This window comes from Armigeres subalbatus, chromosome 1, assembly GCF_024139115.2.
Source record: "Armigeres subalbatus isolate Guangzhou_Male chromosome 1, GZ_Asu_2, whole genome shotgun sequence".
Taxonomy (NCBI): domain Eukaryota; kingdom Metazoa; phylum Arthropoda; class Insecta; order Diptera; family Culicidae; genus Armigeres; species Armigeres subalbatus.
In genome coordinates this window covers 277,260,360-277,283,548 of record NC_085139.1, presented here as the reverse complement: position 1 = coordinate 277,283,548, position 23,189 = coordinate 277,260,360, and the positions used below count along the sequence as shown (strand labels likewise).

Below are 23,189 nucleotides of genomic sequence, written 5' to 3'. Positions count from 1 at the left end.
TACATTTTTGGAAAATATACAAAAAAATGAGATAAGCTTCCAAATAAGTACCTGAGAACTTTTTCCGTATCGTACATCAATCAGATTTTAATTACAATTTGTCTAGAATTTATTATAAGCATTTTAAAATGATCTTCCTATGCTGCGCTGTAGGATCTGTCAAAGTTAACACCGTCGTGTGTCTTCTTCTTATTTTTACTTGGATTCGTCTATAGTTCCGTCTAGAAAAAGATTCCGTGTCATGTAAATTTAAGCATTCGTTTAGTCAGTTGAGGAATAATTGAATTACCAGAACGTTTTGTTATACTTGGATCGGCTTTTAAAAAGTGGAAATACTGGAGTGGTGAACGAGATAGGAGCTCACTCTGCGGACCGAGGTTCGGTTCTCCGTGTTGGCCATATGTGTGTTGCTAAGATTAGTAAGTAAGGATATTTCTTTGGAGTTCGAAGAGTATGTAATAATTGCTGACTTTGTAAAGTTTAGTTTTAACGTGTCATGACACAGCTTAATTCAAATTTCACATATCACATTTCTTTTTATTCGCCGTTTTTGAGTTCAAGATTTTTAAAGAACACACAAGTATATGTAAAATTGCGACAGATACGTTTTCTTTGCATGCTTTGCACCATGGTAATGAAGAGTAAAATTCTACAACAAATGTAGTAGATACCATCAATAATAACATGCTTCTATATTGGTCATACTTGCAAACACTCAATTCTGATTCAATTATTTTTGCTGTATTTAGATATCATCATTATAAACAGAATAATTTATGCTTTAAATCGCTTTAAGAATGAGCTTACATCCAGGAACAGTAACCTTACATTAAACACATCTGCACATATCCTAGATTTGTTCACAATTTAGTCGAAACTAGGGTATAAGACGAAGGAAAGGGTACAAATGACACCAAGGGACGATGGACAATAGGAGTAAAGCATCCAGCAGTATTCGATCCGCTTTGTTGTCTTTGCTCTTTTCTTTCCCTATGAATACCGTTCGTTATCACAACCATTGACAGTCTTGGGCTGGTTAGTTGAGGAAGAAGATTTTGACCACGTGATTTTGAAACGATAAGTTGCATCCTCGGGGTCGGTTTCGATGATCTGGCGTGGTGAAAAACAAAAACAGATTTTTTAGTCCAAAAATGGAGGAACAAAAAAGAAAAATATTTTTGCTAACCCGGGTCACTTGATGGGAGATCCGATTGGAACTGATCGAGTTGACAATCGAAACCGAGCTTGTCACGTGATCGGAGCCGGTGCTAAACCCGATCCTCGGATTCTAGAACCACGATCTCTGTAAATGTAGGAAGGAATAAAAAATAAGAAGATATACTTTTCTGAGTTGTATGGAAATTGACGATTAATTAAGCCAACCACTTATCGATGGAGGTGACTGTCCGGTTATACAACATTTTGGTTCTACGAACCGGATGCGGTTGGACAACGGGAGGAAATTGAGACCAATAAAATTGAATAATGATCGCCATACTGAGCTATAATTCGGACCATCATTAAAGGAGGAAAAAGCCTTGCAGCCGGAAATTGTACACCCAGGTGTTGTAGCCGACAGCCTGTCGGAGTCTCATTGTCTCATGCTTATGCTCACAATCCGTACGCTGAACCTAACTTGGAAAATGGTGAGGTTAAATGTGCAACGAGGAGGACTTGCAAGCACTCGGAGTATTCGCGAGACGGGTGCTTAGGACCACCTTTGGCGGTGTGCAAGATGACGGTGTGTGGCGGCAAAGAATGAACCACGAGCTCGCCCAACTCTACGGCGAACCCAGTATCCAGAAGGTAGCTAAAGTCGGAAGGGTACGATGGGCAGGACATGTTGCAAGAATGCCGGACAGCAACCCTGCAAAGATGGTGTTCGCTTCCGATCCGGCAGGTACGAGACGGCGTGGAGCGCAGCGAACGAGATGGGCAGACCAGGTGCAAAACGACTTGGCGAGTGTGGGGCGTATTCGAGGATGCATCTACCATGGTAGTATCATGTACGTTGCCAAGTGGCTTCATGTGATCTAAATTTGTTTCAATCTAAATCAATGCTCACAGGACTTTTCTAGATCGTAAACCATTTTCCGTTGGTCTTCCATACTCACCTTGTAGTTTCTCAAACTACAATACATTTTTTCGGCCACCTTTCAGATACGCCAAAACAAATCTTCCATCTTTTCTAGATTCCTTCAACTGCTTCAATAAACTTACCAGAACGCTGAACGATACTCCGGCCGGCGTAGGCCAGAGAATCATTTCCGGAAATGTCGGAATTGTTGGCTCCGGTGCCGGGACCGCACGTATTGCCGGCATTTGCCCTCGATCCACCGGACTTGGATTCCGCGTCCAACTGGGTATCGACTGGCTTGCAGCGGCAGCAACAGCACAGGCGGCGAAACATTCTGAAATAGATTACGAACGAACTTATTATGCATTATTTTACAAATAAGACTTACTGACAAAAAATGAAAACTGAGGCTTCCTATGAAGTAATCTCAAAACAAAATGCCAAATATTTGTTTTAGCCCCACTTAAGACTTCTTACCCGAGCAGGAGAAAATAACTCAATAATAATTTATTTTGTTATAGATACCTTTCACTGGTATGAACTAGGTGTGCATATGATGTAAAATACCAAAGCAATAATACCAAAAAATTATATGCACAATACTTTATGCATAACATACTCTGTTAATACAATGTACCAAACGTGTAACAAATTATTATTCGGTTGGTTTTAAAATATCTGAGCTTGTTATGCTTAAATTATTTTGCGTATTAATTCCCGAGCAGGAAAAATTAACCCAATAATAAATACCTCATTCTTTTATTGATACCATACTCTGTTATGAACTAGCCTTGCATAAAAAAATCGTATTGAAATACCTAAACATGTTATGCCTAAAGTATATTGCATATTTATTTTTGGTATTATTTTTTGATATTTCACCTCTTTTTCAAGGTTGGTTCCCGCCAATTTCTGTTTTCGAGGTCGTTGCTCATGCTCGGGTTTTTGGTATTATTTTTAGAATTTTCACAGCTCTTATGCAAGCCAAGTTCACACCAAATTCTGTTATTGAGATCGTCACTCCTGCTCGGGTATCCTCGTTCAAAAAAAACGTTCACCTCGTTCACAGCAGACGGTATTATTCGGGTGCGCTTCCCTAAGGAATGAATCCGATTTGCTTCGACAGGAAGGATGACGGAATTCCTACGCGAGCGCTTTACGGATTATAAACTTTGTCATTCTTCAATCCATGCTCCCGGAGATGACAAGCCAAGTAATAATTTATGGCTAGGACTTGTTCTGCTCACGATACTTGTTCTGAATCTGCTCTCGTGAGGTGGAAAATCTTGTCAAATAGAGTAAAATTTAATATAACTTCCGCAACATCCAGGAAGAAATTGCCAACTTGTATTTTGTTTCGCATTTCGAAGAAATTTCATCAATGTTGGGTTGGGATGTAAAACAGATGCATGCTTTACTAATTAATGCTGAACATGTGTACCATTTCTAATTGGGATTTTGAATCAAATACTCGGAATAAAGACCAAATTGAGAATGGAGATGAAAGATATTTCCTGTTTCCACTTCTGCTTTAGAGATGTTATAATCATGCGGTGGGGATAGTGTGGGAGTCTGTCAACCTACTCCAACAACCCACCAACATTAAATGCATGACTAATTCTAGTAACAGCTAAGCATGGTTGCTGCAGATGAATCGTTGAACATGGTAATGATACAAAACCTAAATTCTTCAGATTTTGAACATTAAAAAATGTTATTAAGACTACACGACATGTTCAAACCCCTAGCAGCACACATGTTCCACATAGGTTACAGCAACTGATATGTGACCAAATTTAGTCCCAACCAAGTTGCTGCAGCCATTTTTGCCTGGATTGTGTTGCTCGGGACGGAAAGGTCAATCCGCCATTTATTATGAGAGGTTCATCCTGGCTGTCATTTGTCTGCTGAATATATTTATATGTTGTTTTATTCAGTAAATTGCTGATGAAGAATCCACTTTTCAAAACAGTCTATAACGGCACGGTGGAAATAAAAATAAAACTTCTGACTCTACCCACCGTTGTTTGTAGCAGCTGAAAATGTTGAGGAATGCCTGACGGAAGCGGCGGTTCATAAAACAGTAGGTAATCGGATTGCAGCAGGAGCTGATGTATGCCATCAACTGTACCAGGGCAATGCCATTGCTGCTGACGTACTTGTAGACGAATGCTGGGGAGTAAAGATAGACCTGGAACCGAATGAAAGTTGGGAATAATAGATTAGATTTAGTAGACGAAGACTTCTCCGCGTTTAAAATGATTGGTTGTAAAATTGGTTGAAATTGAATAAAATGTCAGACTATGCAAAATAAGTTATCCAATTCGACTGTGTTACAGCTACTCAGGGATGCCAGGGGATATTTTCAAATGTCTTCACAGTTGAGTAAAAATGTCTTCAAATGTCTTCAATATCAAAATTATCATTATCAGTGAAAAAATTTTAAAATCCAATAGGTTTGTAATTTCAATCATCTCCTTGTTTTATGTATCGTTTATTTTTTAACACTCAAATTGTTAGAATTCAAGAGAATATTCCTTTAAATCTTCATGAGTAAGGGAAATGACTTTCCCTTGGATTTTCTAATGAGTCTATAAATATCATTCCAACGGATTTTTCAAACTGAATTTCCTTGTGGAATTCTTCTGAATTTATTTTTGAAGAATTGCCTGTAGGGATTCGGAAAAATTCACCGTGAAATACCTGAAGAAACTTCCATAAGATTTTCTGAAGAAATTTCCGGAAGAATTTCTGGAGAAACTTCAGGATAAATTCCTGATGGATTTTTCGGAGACTTTCTAAAGGAATCCCTGAAGGAATTTCCGGAGGAATTGGAACATCAGATAAATTTCTGAAAGAACTTCGGGATGAAATGCTTATGGAACTTCCGGAGGAATTACAGGAGAAATCCCGGAGGGATTTTCTGGAAGAATTACTGAAGGATTTTTCTGAAGAATTTTCCTGAGGACTTCCTGAAGGATTTTCTTGAGCAATTACTGAAGGGTTTCTGAAGAAATGTTTGAAGAAACTTCCAGAAGAATTTCTGGATAACTTTTTGGAGGAACTTCTTGCTCAGGAATATTGCGCCGGAATTTCGGGAAGTCGTAAATGAAACAAACTAAGGAATTTCCGACGGAATTCTTGGAGGATCTGACGGAGAAATTTCTGGACGAACTTATGGAGGAGCTGCTAGAGATACTTCCAAAGGAAACTCTGGAGAAATTTTCTGAAAAATCTCTAAAGAAATTGCTGGACGAATTCCTGGAGGAATTTCATGGGAAAATTCAGAAATAATTCCAGAGATGTATTTACTGGAGAAATTCTTAGAGGGATTCCCAGTTAAAATACTGAAAGAGTGCCCAAAAATATTTCTTGAAAAAATATCAAAGGAATTCAAGGAAGAATTCAACAAGGAACTGTATACAAGTTTACCCTGAACATACTACTGAGTCTTTAACAAAACTCTGGCGGTTCTTTCAGGAAATTCCTCTGATTTTTTTTTCAGAATGTTCTTCTGAACAAATTAAAAATAATTTACCGTGGTCATTCTGAGAAATGTCCATTTAACTCCAGAACAATTTCAATTTATGGCGACATTTGTAAGAATTTTCTATGGAAACTAATGAAAATTTTCTGAGAAAACGAAAATAATTTCCTGTGAAAATTTTTGTAAAAATGTGGTACATGGAAAATCCGAAGATCCCTTAACTTTCAAATACAAATCCGGAGTATATCCCACGAAAATTTATACAAATTTCTTGTGGAAATAAACATCAATTCTTTGTAGGAGTTCAGATGATTTTCCTGCAAGAACTTAGAAATAATTTTGTGGAAATTAAGATAAATTTCCTGTTTAAATTTTGGGGGAATTCATTTACTGCCCATACTGGAATTATTATAAGTTTCCAAGGTAATTTGAAAAGAATTACTATATCTGAAACTCGATTATGCATATGCACAACATGTAATAGATTTAGTTCGGAAAAGGTATTGAAGGATAACCGCCCCTTCGGTGGGCTTTGATCCCACGTCCCCCCCAAGTAACCACCAAGCATTAATTATTGCATGTAATCAATCACAGATCAGCATATTAAATGCTAATTGCATTAGATCAGTTTTAACGATGTAAAGATGCTTTTATTCATCAACTGTCAAGCAACGATACACTAGCTCAGCATCACGAATGCAGCGATGCATTACTTATGTTTTATTTCAACATATCAAAGTAATGGAGCATTATTTCGGGCCTTTATTTAAGGGCCTTTTTCCACTTTAAGTCAACTTTAATGGCTGGATTATTGCAAGCATATATAGCTCCATGGTTACTTGGCAGTACGCTAGACAGGTACTTTTCCTACTTTTCCCTAGAATTTCCAATTTCAATTCTCTTGAATTTTTATGATTAATTCCTCCGACCATTAAAGGGAAATTCTCTTTATTTTACATCATTTTTTGGGCCCCAAAATGAAGAATCGATATTCAATTTCTTTCAGAGAACGATGAAGTTAAGCATCCTAAACGCGTCAGTTTTCCATTTGACTCAAAAATCGAAAGGAACATTGTTTAATTTGAAATTTGAAAATAGATGAAAAATTCTTCCTCGACATTTTCGGTCTGGTTTAACGTATGGAATAATATTATTCAAACGCACTATCAAAACACCGCAGGGCACTTGACTTAACCTTTGACAGTTAAAATATGGGGCTGATGGTTCATTCGTTCTGAAATGTTGCACAGCCCAAAATTTGCCTTAATATGTCTTAAATGAGAAAATTATTTTTACTGATACCAGATTTTTATAACTTAGGTTCAAGTATTTCTGACTATCGTTTGCAAACATAAACGAGGTAGGGCTTTGGGACCCAATTCTACTTATTTTACTCGAATTATTTAAAAAAAAAGCCACGGAAAAATCATCGAGTATTTCATAATTTATTCTCTTTCTCGACGGGTATTCTGGGAACACCGAAAAGATCAGATGAATTAAACATAAATTTAAAAAAAAAATGGTCCTAGCTAAACAACTCATAGTAAAATTCTGTCTTTTTTTGCGAAATACTTTTTAGCAGACACGTCGAAAACGCCACCAAGGAAAATTTAAACGAAAATCTAACTTCCCTCACAAGTCATCAATCAAGAAAATTATGTATAACTTTTCAAATATTTATATGAGCTTCATATAGAAGTCACAAAATTTATAAGTTAGTCATCAAACTATATTTTCTATTCGCTGGCTTATTGATTGTCTTCAGGTATCTTTAAATAAGAAGGTAAGTCTTCAAATATTATAAAAAGTCTTCAAAATGTCTTCATGAAATAAATGTCTTCACAGAGATTCAAATGTCTTCAAATTGAAGACATGTCTTCAAATCTGGCATCCCTGCAGCTACTGTTTGTTAGAAGGTTTGATGTTTTGCCTTAGATAATAAAATATTTGGTCCACTAAACAAAATATCATTGACTATTGAAAAGTGATTTTTAACAAAATTTACGGGCAAAATCCTTCAAATTTCAACAACAATTTTATTTGAATTTCCGCGGAACATTAGTTTTAATTTACACGGAAAATTTTTCCACAGGAAATTCCTTTGAAATTCCACAACAAATTCTTATGAGCTCTCTCGTGATGTTCTTCTGATTTCCGGAGGGATTTTTTTTTCAAATTTTCGTTGACTAATGGCAGCAAAATAAAATATCCTTAAAGAATTGGAAATTTTCCAAAAATAAACTGGAAATTGCCAATAACGAGATCAGGGGTGGCATTGCGCATCTCAATTCCAACGAAATTCTATCGAGTCGAACATGTTTGGCATTACGGCTTTCGATTCGATCTCGAAAACAAATTATCGTTCGAAGCGGTACAAGAATAGCGAGATGTTTTGGCATTTTGATACTCGATAGCACACTGGAAAACGTCTCAAGTCGAATGAAAACCGCTCGTCACCTTTAGTGCTTTCGAATGTTGTTTGAGAGTTATTTAGGCCGTTACAAATATTTGATTAACATTAAGTCCTTACGATAATAACAAATAAATATTGAAATGAAAAAAATAAAAAAACTCCTCGAATTTGTTAACCCGTTTCGGTCTGACCTACAAATCAAAATTGAAATAACTCGTGTGGGCTCATTTTTCGTCCGATTGCCATGAAATTTTCAGGGAAGAAGCGTCATCATGTCTGTTTTTTGGTACATGACTTGATTTGACCATGGTGCCAATCTGGTCGGATTTATTAAGGGGGGGGGGGGGGGGGGGGCCGGGGTTTAGGTGCAGTCAAAAACGGGTCATTTTTTTAAAACCATTGATTAATGAACGAAATTGTCCAGAATGTTGATGCAAACATGGACAATCATCATTGACCAGCATCAGAAGTAAGTTTTGATACAATTGGATCACCAGGACATGGTTCCGGATGCTCCTGGAACCTGGTTCCCTGGGGTAGTGTACACTTTTCAAGTGGTGTAAAAACCAGTCTTGCGACATATCAAACTTTATGATTTTGGAAGACAATCTCAATAGATGAGTTTTTGAGAGGTTTTGGGCACATTGGCCACATCCGTAAGTGTTCCCGGGAACCTGGTTCCCTCAAGGAAGTGGACAATGTTCGATAAGTTCCGAAACCCACCTTGCGATATATCAAACTCCATGATTTTGGAAGACTATCTCAATGTATTAGTTTTTGAAAGGTTTTGGATACATTGGCCACATCCAGAAGTGTTACCGGCGGCCTGGTTCCCTCAGGGAACGGACAAATTTCGATTAGCATAGCATAGCATAGCATATGTGATTGTACAAATCGTGGGTGGCTATACAATGCTCAATTGAGCAATCTACTGTATATTGTCGCAAATTGGTACTTGGGATTAGTACCTTTTCCTATACAGTAGCAGTTGTATACCTGGCCACGTCCTTACAATCACGGAAGGAAGGGAAGGAATGTTAGTTTAACATCTACTAGTGAAGATGCAGGGAACCCATACTACCTTCATAGATGTCTCGGGAAGGAAAATTTGTGTTAGTGGGTAAGGTGAATAATAGGGAGCTCTATTCGACAATATAGAGCGTTTGTCAATAACAGTATATGCTGAACAAATAATAAAATATATTCATCAATTTACTTACGAACCGTCCAAAGGAGGACAAAGTAACCTGGATTTTACAAATGTTTCGCATTATTTCCAAAACACGCACACTTATTCACCGAACATTATAATCAGAACCAAAAACTCGGATTTTACGAATGCTCTAAATCCTACCTGAAACACGTCTGATCACGCACCAATTGTTTACTCACTCGGCAGCGCGAACTCTCTGCTTACTGAGCAGAAACACGACTAAACAAGCACTGACGGCCGCGCAATGCAGAACACAATATTTCGACAAATCGCGGGATCGTTCTGCCGTCCGAAACGAGAGCCAACACGCACTGAACTAATTAACTTTATTACCAGCCGCGGAATGCAAAACACAAAATTTCGGCAAATCGCGCGATCGTTCGGCCGTCCGAAACAAGAGCCAACACGCACTGAACTAATTAACTTTATTACCGGCCGCGGAATGCCCTCAGGGAACGGACAAACTCATCTTGCGATGTATTAGTTTTTGAAAGGTTTTGGATACATTGGCCTCATCCAGAAGTGTTACCGGCGGCCTGGTTCCCTCAGGGAACGGACAAATTTCGATTAGCACCGAAACTCATCTTGCGGAGTTTGATACTCCATGATTTTGAAAGACAAGCTCAATAGATGAGTTTTTCAGAGGTTTTGAACACATTGGCCACGTCTGGAACTGTTCCCGGGATTCTGGTTCCCTCAAGAAAGTGGACAAATCTCGCCTAGCACCAAAACCCATCTTGCGACATATCAAACTCCATGATTTTGAAAGACAAGTTCAATAGATGAGTTTTTGAAAGGTTTTGGACACATTGACCACATCCGGAAGTGTTCCCGGGAACGTGGTTCCTTCAAGGAAGTGGACAAATTTCGATTAGCACCGAAACCAATCTTGCGACATATCAAACTCCATGATTTTGAAAGATAATCTCAACAAATGTAATTTTGAGAGATGTTGGACACATTGGCCACGTGCGGTAATGACCACAGGGACCTGGTTCCCTCAGGGAAGCGGACAAATTTCGATTAGCACCGAAACCCATATTGCGACATGTCAAACTCCATGATTTTGAAAGACAAGCCTAATAGATGAGTTTTTGGGATGTTTTGGACACATTGGCCATATCCGGAAGTGTTCCCGGGAACCTGGTTCCCTCAGGAGACCGGACAAATTGTAATTAGCACGGCAACCCATATTGCGACATATCAAACTCCATGATTTTGAAAGACAAGCACAATACATGAATTTTTGAGAGATTTTTGACACATTGGCCACGTCCGGAAGTATTCCCGGGAGCCTGGTTCCCTCAGTGGATCGTACAAATTTCGATTAGCACCGAAACCCATTTTGCGGCATGTCAAACTACATGATTTTGAATCACAATCAATATATGAGGTTTTGAGGGGTTCGGACACATTGACCACGTTCGAAAACGTTCCTGAGAACCTGAATCGAAATCCGGAAGTCAAGGAGACCTGATTCGCTAAGTGAGGTAGACAAATAACAATTAGCGCCGAAACCCAATTTGCGACGTATCGAACACCATGACTTTGAAAGACAAGCTCAATAGATTAATTTGAAACTTTGACCATATCGGCCATATGGAGTGTTCCCTGCAGCCTGGTTCTCTCAAGGAATTGGAGGATTTTCAGTTAACCACGAAACCTATTTTGCGATACATTAGAATTCATTATTTAGAAAGACAAACCCAGCAGATGAGCTATTGAGAGTTTTTGGACGCATTTCCACGTTCGAAAACGTTCCTCAGTATCTTATTCTTCTTCTATGGCTCTACATTCCAACTGGAACTTGGCATGGCTTTTCAACTTAGTGTTCTATTAGCATTTCCACAGTTATTAATTTAAAGCTTTTCTATGCCCGCCATTGCATGATTATGTATGTTGTGTGGCAAGTACAATAGGGTGGCTCAAATTAGTGTGGAAAAAACTTTTTCAATTTTTTTGATGGGCCGCCCTCTTATTCGGTTCTATTTGATACCCTGATGCTCTGGACAACATTTCAGCCAGATCGCTCAAGGTTTGTGCGGTGCTAAACTCGTTGGAAGTTTATATGCAAAAATGTATGCAGAAACATTCAAAAACAGTGAAATGCAGTTGAACGGTACAATTTACGATAAAGAACTATGATACTCATTCAGATCTTGAAGAATTTAATACAGAATGTTATGCAGAAAACCGCGAGAAGATTGGAGTTTTCCCGGCGAAGTTATTAGCATTTCTCTGAAGTGGGGTTTGAGCAAATTTCGTTTCTTTTACCTGTGAAAAGAAATAAATTCACTCCTACAACACTCCAGCAAAATGCTTATATCTTCGCCTAATAAACTCTAATCTTCTCGCGGTTTTCAGCATAATATTCTGTATTTAATTCTACAAGATAACATACCATGGAGAGACGTTTTTCGGTAGTGCCATGGCCACGTGCCACAGCCTGATATGTGTAAGGACATAAACGGGTACCTTCTTACTAACGAGCGTGAGGTGATCCAAAGGTGACGGCAGCACTACGAAGAACACCTAAATGGCGATGTGGCAGACGAAGATGGCGATATGGTGATGGACCTGGGAGAACGCGCGCAGGACATAATTTTACCGGATCCGTATCTCCAGGAAATCAAGGAGGAGGTTGGCCGGCTGAAGAACAACAAAGCCCCTGGGGTTGAGCAACTACCAGGAGAGCTATTTAAACACGTTGGTGAGGCTCTGGCTAGAGAGCTGCACTGGATCATTACCAAGGAGGAGGAAATTTTGCCGCAGGAGTGGATGGAAGGTGTCGTGTGTTCCATCTACAAAAAGGGCGATAAGCTGGATTGTAGCAACTACCACGCAATCACATTGCTGAACGCCGCCTACAAGGTACTCCCCAAATTTTATGCCGTCGACTAGCACCAATTGCAAGGGAGTTCGTGGGGCGAACGCTCCACCACGGACCAGGTGGTTGCCATTCGCCAAGTACTGCAGAAATGCCGCGAATACAACGTGACCACACATCATCTATTCATCGACTTCAAAGCCGCATATGATACAATCGATCGGGACCGGCTATGGCAGCTAATGCACGAACACGGATTTCCGGATAAACTGACACGGTTGATCAAAGCGACGATGGATCGAGTGGTGTGCGTAATTCGAGTTTCAGGGACATTCTCGAGTCCCTTCGAAACTCGCAGAGGGTTACGGCAAGGTGATGGTCTTTCGTGTCTGCTATTCAACATCGTTTTGGAAGGGGTAATACGAAGAGCAGGGTTTAACACGAGCTGTACAATTTTCAATAAGTCCGTCCAGCTATTTGGCTTCGCCGACGACATAGATATTATGGCACGTAACTTTGAGAAGATGGAGGAAGCCTACATAGGACTGAAGAGGGAAGCTAAGTGGATCGGACTAGTCAACACGTCGAAGACGAAGTACATGATAGGAAGAGGTTCAAGAGAAGACAATGTGAGCCACCCACCGCGAGTTTGCATCGGTGGTGACGAAATCGAGGAAGTAAAAGAATTTGTGTACTTGGGCTCACAGGTGACTGCCGAAAATGATACCAGCAGAGAAATTTTGAGACGCATAGTAGCTGGAAATCGTACGTACTTTGAACTCCGCAAGACGCTCCGATCGAATAGAGTTCGCCGCCGTACCAAACTGACAAACTACAAAACGCTCATTAGACCGGTAGTCCTCTACGGACACGAGACCTGGACGATGCTCGTGGAGGACCAACGCGCACTTGGAGTTTTCGAAAGGAAAGTGCTGCGTACCATCTATGGTGGGGTGCAAAATTTCTATTTCAAAGAGAAATTCTTTGGATTTCAACGGAAATCCTATAACAAGGATACAAAGGTTTTAAAAAAAAAACTTCAGAATTTGCACTCGAAGTTCTTTTTAGTTTTTTCCAAGGAAATCATTGGTATTTTCAGGAAAATTTCACTGGAGTTTCAACGTGATGAGTTGGAGATATCCATCGGAAAATTCTGCGGACTTCTTCGAATTTCAATCGGCGTTAAAAGTCATAGTTCAGCGGCGTGACAAATTTCAAATGGCGGGGCGCCGATGCAAAATTGTCGGCGGTGGCGGTGTGCCAAAAACTATCGGCGGCGTACACCTCTACTCGTGATGTTATTCTGATTTCCAGAGGGATTTTTTTTTTCAAATTTTCGTTGGAAATACTTTCAAATTGATCCGAGTTTCTACGGGAAATAGGATTATATATTTTTAACGGGAACCTTTTTTAGAGTTTGTACGAGACGCCTTTTCAATTCGAACGGGGAATTTTTTCGAACGGAAATCTCCTACTAATCAAGGTTGTGAACGTTAATCCATGTTTAACGGCGTAACGTTGAATCGTTGAAGTTAATTTCAACGTTCAACGCAAACTTCGATGGCTCGCTGAACTCTGGTTAACTGGTTAACGTTTCGCGTTAATTATCCCGTTGATTCACAGAAACCTTAGTAAAGCAGCCTCACAATATTTACATTATGTGCAAAATTACAATCCGTTACTAATAAATCAACTCGGCAGCACCCGGCAGTTTCATTTCTTCACCACGGGCATCTTTTTAGTGACAAAATCTCAGGTGACAAAGCTCAAGTTTGGTTTTGTTTTGCATCCCGAAATTTTTGCTTTTTTATCAAACCGTAAAAAGCTGAGCAGAATGAATACTTTTGCGTGCGTTTTGACAGTTTTTCCATGAGAAAACTGTCAAAACGCACGCAAACGTATCCATTCTGCTCCGCTCTTTAGTCATGACAACGCTGCCGACGACGCATCGCTTCTTTAGAAAATCAACGATGGAATCAACGTTGGCGTTGACGTTGATTCAACGCTTTTCATTGACGTTTACGTTTATTTTCCATACATTCAACGAAACGCCGTTGACGTTAAATTTTCGAAAAATAACGTCAACGGCGTTAATCGTTGATTACCGTTAACAACCCTGCTACTAATGTTCCTGGCTTTTTCCTAAACGATTGTAAGGACGTGGCCATCACCGTTATTGATCTTTGTATTTAATGAATTATTGAAACTTGCACTAAAATTATGATCGACTAATGGCAGCAAAAAAAAAATATCCATGAAGAATTAAAAGTTTTCCATAAAAAAACTGGATTAGTGGAAATCAGGGTTGACATTGCGCATCTCGATTCGAACGAAATTCTATCGAATCGAACATATTTGGCATTATGGCTTTCGATTCGGTCTCGAAAACGAATTATCGTTCAAGGAGGTACAATAATAGCGGGATATTTTAGCATTATGGATACTCAAGACGAATGAAAAACGCTCGTCACCTTTATTGCTTTCGAATGTTGTTCGAGAGTTATTTCTTGTTGAAAGTTTTTACTAAATGTTATATTATTGTATCTTGAATGAAAGAATGCCATTAATAGATACAAAAAAGGGTCTTTAAAGTTTTAAGGCAACATGCTATGTCGAATTTAATTTTTTTTAATGAAATTTAAGTGTGGTGTAATACAAGTGAATCTTTAGTTATCTTTATCTCTCTGTTAACGTCCCGTTTGACAGAACATATACGACAAATAAGACAAATAAGCATACCCAGTCAACACAAGATCGTATATAATGTCTCATAAGATGCTAAAGAGGAGGCCATATAGGTACTTCCCCGTATAATATGTACGTATATCGCCTCCATTTTAGCATTTTATGTAGCATCATATAAAATTTCGTGTTGACTGGGGGCAAGAATCTTGAAACAAGGCTTACGTGTCTCTTGAAAGAAGGCTTCCGAGCTTCTGGAAAGGAGGATTCCAAGAATCTTGAAATACGGCTTACGAGCTTCTTGAAAGGAGGCTTCTGAGTGTCTTAAAATAAGGCTTACCAGCCTCTTCCGATGAGACTTTTCATCATCTTGAAAGGAAGGCTTCCCTTTCTCTTGAAAGGAAGCTTCCGAGCATCTTGAAAGGGGGCTTCCCAGTCTCTTGAAATGAGGCTCCGAGCATCTTTCAATGTGGCTTTCGAGCCTCTTGGAAGGTGGCCTCCAAGTCTCTTGAAAGAAAGCTTCCGAGTCTCTTGAAATAAGGCTTACGAGCCTCAGGAAAAAAGAAAAAAATCCAAGCCTCTTGAAATATGACTAAGGAGCCTCTTGAAAGGACGCTTCCGTGTATCTTGAAATAAGGTTCACGAGCCTTTTGAAGGAGGCATTCCATCATCTTAAAAGGAGGCTTCCCACCCTCTTGAAAGTAGGCTTCTAAGCCCCTCAAAATAAGGTTAACGAGTCTCTTGAAATTAGGCTTCCAAAAATCTTAAAATAAGGCTTACGAGCCTCTTGAAGGTGGCATTCCATCATCTTAAAAGGAGGCTTCCCACTCTCTTGGAAGGAAGTTTCTAAGCCTTTTGAAGGCTTGAAGGGGGGCTTTCAAGTCTCATGAACGGAGGCTTCCCAGCTTCTTGAAAGGAGGCTTCCGAACATCTTGAAATATGGCTGATGAGCCTCTTGTAAAGGAGGTTTCCAACCCTCTTAAAATAAGGCTTACTTGAAAGAGGCAGCGAGGCAGCATCTGGAAAGGAGGCTTCTCTTCCTCTTGAAAGGAAGCTTCCGAGCATCTTGAAATACTGCTGATGACCTTCATGAAAGGAGGTTTCCAACCCTCTTAAAATGGCTTCCGCGCATCTGAAAAAGAGGTTTCCCTTCCTCTTGAAAGGTGGTTTACGAAGCTCTTGAAAGGGAATTTCCGATCATTTAGAAATAAGGCTCCCATGCCTCGTGAAAGGAGGCTTCCCATTCTTTTGAAATAAGACTTCCCATCCTTTTGAAAAAAGACTTACCAGCCTCTTAAAAGGAAGTTTCCCAGCCACTTCAAAAAAGGAGGCTTCCAAGCCTTTTGAAATAAGGCTCATGAGCCTCTTTAAAGAGGACTTCCGAGCATCTTGAAATAAGACTTACGAGCATCTTGACAGGAGGCTTCCGAGTTTCTTGAAATAAGGCTTATGAGTCTCTTGAAAGAAGGCTTCCCTTTATCTTGAAAGAGTGCTTCGCTGCATCTTGAAAGAATGTTTAAGAGTCTCTGAAATAAGGCTTGCGAGCTTCTTGAAAGGATGCTTCCGAGCCTCTTGAAGTAAGGCTTACACACCTTTTGAAAGAAGGCTTCCATTATCTTGAAAGGAGATTACGCAGAATATTGAAAGGAGGCATCCTACCCTCTTGAAATGATGCTTGCCAGCCTTTCAAAAGGGGGCTTTCGAGCCTCTTGAAATAAGATTTACGAGCCTTTTGAAAGGAAGCTTCCCGGCCTCTTGAAAGAAAGCTTTCATGCCTATTAAAATTAGGCTTACGAGCCTCTTAAAAGAAGGCTTCCTAATCTCCTGAAAGGAGGCTTCCAAGCTTCTTAAATTAAGACTTACAAGCCTCTTGAAAGAAGGCTTCGAAGCCTCATAAAATAAGGCTTACGAGCCTCTTGAAAGAAGGCTGCCGAGTTTCTTGAAAGGAGGCTTTAATGAAGTTAGACTTACGAGCTTCTTGAAACTAAGCTTCCGACTATCTTGAAATCAGGCATTCAAGCCGCTTGCAATAAGGCTTACGAGCCTTCTAAAGGAGCCTCATCTTGAAAGGGGGCTTCCCACTCTTTTGAAAGGAAGCTTTCAAGCCTCTTTAAAGGAGACTTCCGAGCCTCTTGAAATAATGAATCCAAACCTCTTGAAAGAAGGCTTTCCAGCCTCTTGAAAGAAGGCTTTCCAGCCTCTTGGAATGAGGCTTTCCAGCCTCTTGGAATGCAGCTTTCCATCCTTTTAAGTTTCTTGAAATGAAGTTTCCCAGAAGAAGGCTTCCGAGTCTCTTGAAAGAAAGCTTCCAAGCCTCTTAAAATAAGGCTTACGAACCTAAGGAGGAGGCTTCCGAGTATATTGAAATAAGGCATACGAGCCTCTTAAAGGAGTTATTCTATCATCTTGAAAGGAGGCTGCCCAGCCTCTTTATAGGAAGCTTCCGAGCCTCTTGAAATAGGGCTTCCGAAAGGGGGCTTCTAAGCCTCTTACATTAAGGCTCACGAGCCTCTTGAAAGAAGGCTTTCCATCATCTTGAAAGGAAGCTCACGAGCCCCTTGAAATAAGGCTTGCGAGCTTCTTGAAAGGAGGCTTCCGAGGCTCTTGAAATACGGCTTCGGAGCCTCTTGAAATAAGGTTTACGAGCCTCGTGAAAGGAGGGTTTTCGGCATCTTGAAAGGAGATTTACGAGCCTCTTGAAATTAGGTTTACGAGCCTCTTGAAATCATGTCTACGAGCCTCGTGAAAGGAGGGTTTTCGGTATCTTGAAAGGAGGCTTCCGATCCTCTTGAAAGAAGGCTTCCGAGCCTCTTGAAATAAGGTTTACGAGCTTTTTGAAAGGAGGCTTTTCGGCATCTTGAAAGGAGGCTTCCGAGCCTTTTGAACGAAGGCTTCCAAGCCTCTTAAAATAAGACTTACGAGCCTCTTGAAAGAAGGCTTCCGGAGTATCTTGAAATAAGGCTACCGAGCCTCTAGAAATAGGGTTTACGAGCTTTTTAAAAGGAGGATTTTTGGCATCTCGAAAGGAGGCTTCCGAGTATCGTAAAATAACGCTTCCAAGCTATTTGAAATAAGACTTACGATCCTCTTGAAAGGAGGCTTACGAGCTGCTTTGAAATAGACTCCCGACAGGCATAGAAGAAGGTTTCCGAGACGCGTAGAAAGAAGCTTCCACTCCAAGTCTCTTGCAACGAGCAACTGAGTTGTTTGAAAAAAGCCATCATTCCTTTCAAATAGAGGCTTCCAAACCGGTAGATTAGTTTAGCTTATAAGCATATTTTTAACATATTATTCAATATTTTACCCCCAAGTTGAAAACCGCTGGGATAGAGGTTCTGGGAGCAAAACAAACCTTCGAATCCGATTCGGTTACCATCTTAAATTATTTCAATCGAACGTTTTATATAAACACTACATGCAATCGATGCTCTCCCTTGAAAGTAAAAGTCAGATGCGAGGAAGTAGAAGACTTAGCCGATACAAGAGCGTATTTTTTTAAAATTTCAACCGCAGATTGAACTACTTATAAATGTTTTGGATACGATAGTGTACATTATATGTAATACCTTTAAATCCACTACATATGTTTTCCCAATGCAGTCGCACCAGACCTGTAGAGGGATCTTATCTTTGGAATAGATTTGTTGAAAATAAAAATGGATTCAAGTTTCTCATCCCCTACGAAAACACGCCTAAGACTGTATCACCTGTGGTTAATAATAAAAGATATTTTAGTTACTAGATAAAGATTGTCGCTGTCGCCGCTGTCCGGAACATCTTTTGCTGGCGAGGATAGGGGATCTAAATGTCAATGAAGTACATACGATTTGACAGTTTGATACCACACATGTTTCGGACAGCAGAACAAAGGGAACCGAAGCGACAATCTTTTTTAATAATTTATAACATAGTGACATTTTTTTATAACATAGTATTGCCGATTTCACAAATTTAAAGAGTTGTGTGTAGATTGTGATTTGCCCGCTTCTTTTTCTCACACTCACTCTCATTTCGGGTTGATCGATTTTTGTTACTGAAATTTACCCAATTATAACCCATTACTCGTTAGTCACATGTAAGCGTGTACACTAAATCGATTCCCGCCATTGATTTGACGTCTATTTGTTAACAATAACGAATTTTAACAAATTTTCAGATTGAGCACTCACACACAAATATTATACACGGAGTGTATTGAGTGTGAGAAAAAAAATCTCGCAAAACTCTTATAAAGTGCAAAAGGCGCAAAAATTATCTTGCACATGATTTGAGGGATATTTTGATTTAATTAATAAAAAGATAAGCTTCCAAATTGCACCTTGATTCAAAATCCTTCAGTTGCCCAACCCGCAACAGCCTCGAAAAGACAACCAGATCGCATAAATGAGCAACCAAATGACATCTATACTGAATATGAGTAATCTGACCACCAACGAGTTGTCTGACCAAAAACCAAAAATGGGCAAATGTCAAGTTAAAATTAAAAAAAAGCAGCCTTAATAACATATTGTTATTTATTCAAGGTAAAGTATAACAAGGTTTCAAGGTAAGTCAGTTTAAATCAGAGATCGAGTAAACAGTTGAGAAAAGCCATTGTACATAATAGCAACTGTATAATTATCTCAGTGCGAGATGTTTAACCCTTAAGAACAAAGGTGAGCAAAGTCTTATCATCACCTACCGTATTCAGTATATGTAGCGGGGCCCAGCAGACAAAGAACTCCAAAATGATGACAAACAGCATCCTGATAACCTGCGAATGACGAAAAGCAGAGATTCTTCCTTGAATAGGCCCGTATTGTGGTTGCTACGAGTAACGACGATGCGATACGGTAGCTCATCATCGAAGAGAAAATCAATGCACATAGTTTGCAAGTCATCTAACTAACTAACCTTCTTCTTGGCTTCGATGCTTTTGTCCATATAGTTGGACCGAATGGCGTGGTGCGGGAAGGAGGAAGCAATCGGTAGGACCGGTGGATCCGCACTGATGAGAGCGGCACCAACCGTTGTCGACGTCGATAACGTCAGCTTATTATCAGCAGTGTTGCTGCCCATTTTGAATGATGGCTTTGGCTTACTGAGAGATGCGATGGCTCCGACTCCACTGCTGTTGCCGATGTCGGGGAAAACTGTTTCCGAACTAGAGGCTGTGATTTTTGCTGTTGATGATGGCGATTGCGTGAGGGTGTACAGTTTGTTTGCAACTCCGGCATTGTTGGAAGACGATCCGGCGCTGTCAGACAATGGCGTTGGGGTGATAATGGCGGTAGAGTTGAGGGCGATTATGGGGTTGTGTGGGCATTTCTGGTGGCGGCACTGGAAAGGAGAAACGGTTCATTGTGTCGGGTGCTTGTGTACAAAATCATATTAATTAATCTGGCGATGGTGGAATCCTTCTACAGTTTCCGATTTGGTTTACAATCGGTTGCTGCGCAAAAACAAATATCACGATAACTCAGACCAACCAAGCGATAATAATCCCTAAATAACGCTTAATCTTTGGAATAGGTAGACTAAAACTATTCTTGTACGAATTAATCAATGGATTAGAGAATATGTCCATCATGTTCCTCATTATCGACTTTAACGGAACAAAGACATCTATTCAATTTTATACTTGGAAGCACATTGGAAGCACACGGCCACTTTTCATTTCAAATTATCGCCATTGAATCTAACGAAGCTTTCTTTCAGTAGCTGCTCAACCGGAAGTTGAGCGAAGCGGATGAAACACCTAAAACAACACAAACTAACATTTCCGATTTGGAAGCATAACAGTTGAGACAATATTTGCCAAAAATGTTCGGCCTTGCACGATAGATTTGTGTTTGTTCTACGAAAAAGCATTATCCAGCACGTGCAACGTCCAGCCCATTGTGCACTTGCTGGAAATCAGTGCAGTTGAGGAGCACATGGTACAGATGGGGCCGATACGGCCGTGTGATGTTTGGTTGTTTTGTTAAGAAGATATATGAGTATGCTCAAACGAAAATCCATATCATCTATTTCATGCGAACTTGTCTAATATGATAGGCAATGATTTTCTGGTCGGTGGAGATCTCCTTTATAAGGCTTACCAGAATTCCATGAATGCATTACCCATCATCAAGTCCAGATGATTTATTTTTGCTTTGTACATGTGCAAGTTGCACACGTATATAAATCATATTCGCAGGAATTAGAGAAAAAACACTCTGCGAAATGAAATACAGTGATGATTATGAAAATTTGGTTTCGAGGAAGAAGTCCAATTATTTTTTAGGGCCTTACAGATAAAGAAGAGAAAGTAAAATAGTTCCGTCAACCCTAATCCAAATCCAATCCAAACTCAAACCAATCTAAATTGATCCAAACCCAAACCAATAAAATCCAATCCAGTCCAATCCAAACCAATCCAAACTAACCCAAACCAATCCAAACCAACCAACCAAACCAACCAAACCAAACCAAACCAACCAAACCAACCCCAACCAAACCAATCCAAACCAATCCAAACCAACCCCAAACCAATCCAAACCAACCAAACCAACCAAACCAACCAAACCCAACCCGCCAATCGAATCCAACCAACCAAACCAACCAAACCAACCAACCAATCCAAACGCAATCCAGATCCAATCCAACCAAACCAAACCAATCCAAACCAACCAACCAATCCAATCCAAACCAATCCCAACCAACCAAACCAATCTAAATCTAATCCAAACCAACCAATCCAAATCCAATCCAACCAATCCAAACCAAACCAAACCAACCAAATCCAATCCAAACCAATCCAAACCAATCCAAACCAACCAAACCAATCCAAACCAATCCAAACCAATCCAACCAACCAAACCAATCCAAACCAATCCAAACCAATCCAAACCAACCAAACCAATCCAAACCAATCCAAACCAATCCAAACCAACCCAACCAACCAAACCAACCAAACCAATCCAAACCAATCCCAAACCAATCCAAACCAACCAAACCAATCCAAACCAATCCAAACCAATCCAAACCAATCCAAACCAATCCAACCAACCAACAACCAAACCAATCCAAACCAATCCAACCAACCAAACCAATCCAAACCAATCCAACCAATCCAAACCAATCCAAATCCAAACCAACCAATCCAAACCAATCCAAACCAATCCAAACCAATCCAAACCAACCAACCAATCCAACCAACCAAATCCAATCCAAACCAATCCAAACCAACCAAACCAACCAAACCAACCAAACCAATCCAAACCAACCAAACCAACCAAACCAATCCAAACCAATCCAAACCAACCAAACCAATCCAAACCAATCCAAATCCAACCAACCAATCCAACCAATCCAAACCCAAACCAATCCAAACCAATCCAAACCAATCCAAACCAAACCCAAACCAATCCAAATCCAACCAAACCAATCCAAACCAATCCAAACCAATCCAAACCAACCAAACCAATCCAAACCAATCCAAACCAACCAAACCAACCAAACCAATCCAAACCAACCAAACCAATCCAAACCAACCAACCAATCCAAACCAATCCAAACCAATCCAAAACCAACCAAACCAACCAAACCAATCCAAACCAATCCAAACCAACCAAACCAACCAAACCAACCAAACCAATCCAAACCAATCCAAACCAATCCAACCAACCAAACCAATCCCAAACCAATCCAAACCAATCCAAACCAATCCAAACCAATCCAACCAATCCAAACCAATCCAAACCAATCCAAACCAATCCAACCAATCCAAACCAATCCAAACCAATCCAACCAATCCAAACCAACCAAATCCAATCCAAACCAATCCAAATCCAACCAAACCAATCCCAAACCAACCAAACCAATCCAACCAACCAAACCAATCCAAACCAACCAAACCCCAAACCAATCCAAACCAATCCAAACCAAACCAATCCAAACCAATCCAAACCAATCCAAACCAATCCAAACCAACCAAACCAACCAAACCAACCAAACCAACCAAACCAACCAAACCAACCAAACCAATCCAAATCCAACCAAACCAATCCAAACCAACCAAACCAATCCAAACCAATCCAAACCAACCAAACCAACCAAACCAACCAAACCAACCCAAACCAATCCAAACCAATCCAAACCAATCCAAACCAATCCAAACCAACCAAACCAACCAAACCAATCCAAACCAACCAACCAATCCAAACCAACCAAACCAACCAAACCAATCCAAACCAACCAAACCAATCCAAACCAATCCAACCAATCCAAACCAATCCAAATCCAATCCAAACCAACCAAACCAATCCAAAATCCAAACCAATCCAAACCAATCCAAACCAACCAAACCAATCCAAACCAATCCAAACCAACCAAACCAATCCAAACCAATCCAAACCAACCAAACCAATCCAAACCAACCAAACCAATCCAAACCAATCCAAACCAACCAAACCAATCCAAATCCAATCCAAACCAACCAAACCAACCAAACCAATCCAACCAATCCAA

General features: G+C 40.0%; 1 protein-coding gene across 5 annotated transcripts in view; it reads right to left on the bottom strand.

Moving 5' to 3' along the window:
* Positions 1–719: 719 nt before the first annotated feature.
* The window catches only part of LOC134207625 (muscarinic acetylcholine receptor M3-like), a 132,567-nt gene continuing 110,097 nt past the window's right edge, over positions 720–23,189 (bottom strand). For 4 of the 5 annotated variants that reach the window (XM_062683362.1, XM_062683364.1, XM_062683363.1 and 1 more), the window contains exons 6-11: positions 19,593–20,018; positions 19,381–19,452; positions 4,099–4,268; positions 2,221–2,411; positions 1,187–1,303; positions 720–1,110 (exon numbers count right to left, since the gene is read on the bottom strand). In XM_062683362.1, the coding sequence (XP_062539346.1) occupies positions 1,269–1,303; positions 2,221–2,411; positions 4,099–4,268; positions 19,381–19,452; positions 19,593–20,018 (894 nt within the window). In that variant the 3' untranslated portion in view covers positions 720–1,110; positions 1,187–1,268. Of the gene's footprint in view, positions 1,111–1,186; positions 1,304–2,220; positions 2,412–4,098; positions 4,269–19,380; positions 19,453–19,592; positions 20,019–23,189 lie in introns of those variants that run through there. The other variant, XM_062683366.1, reaches the window with a different exon arrangement.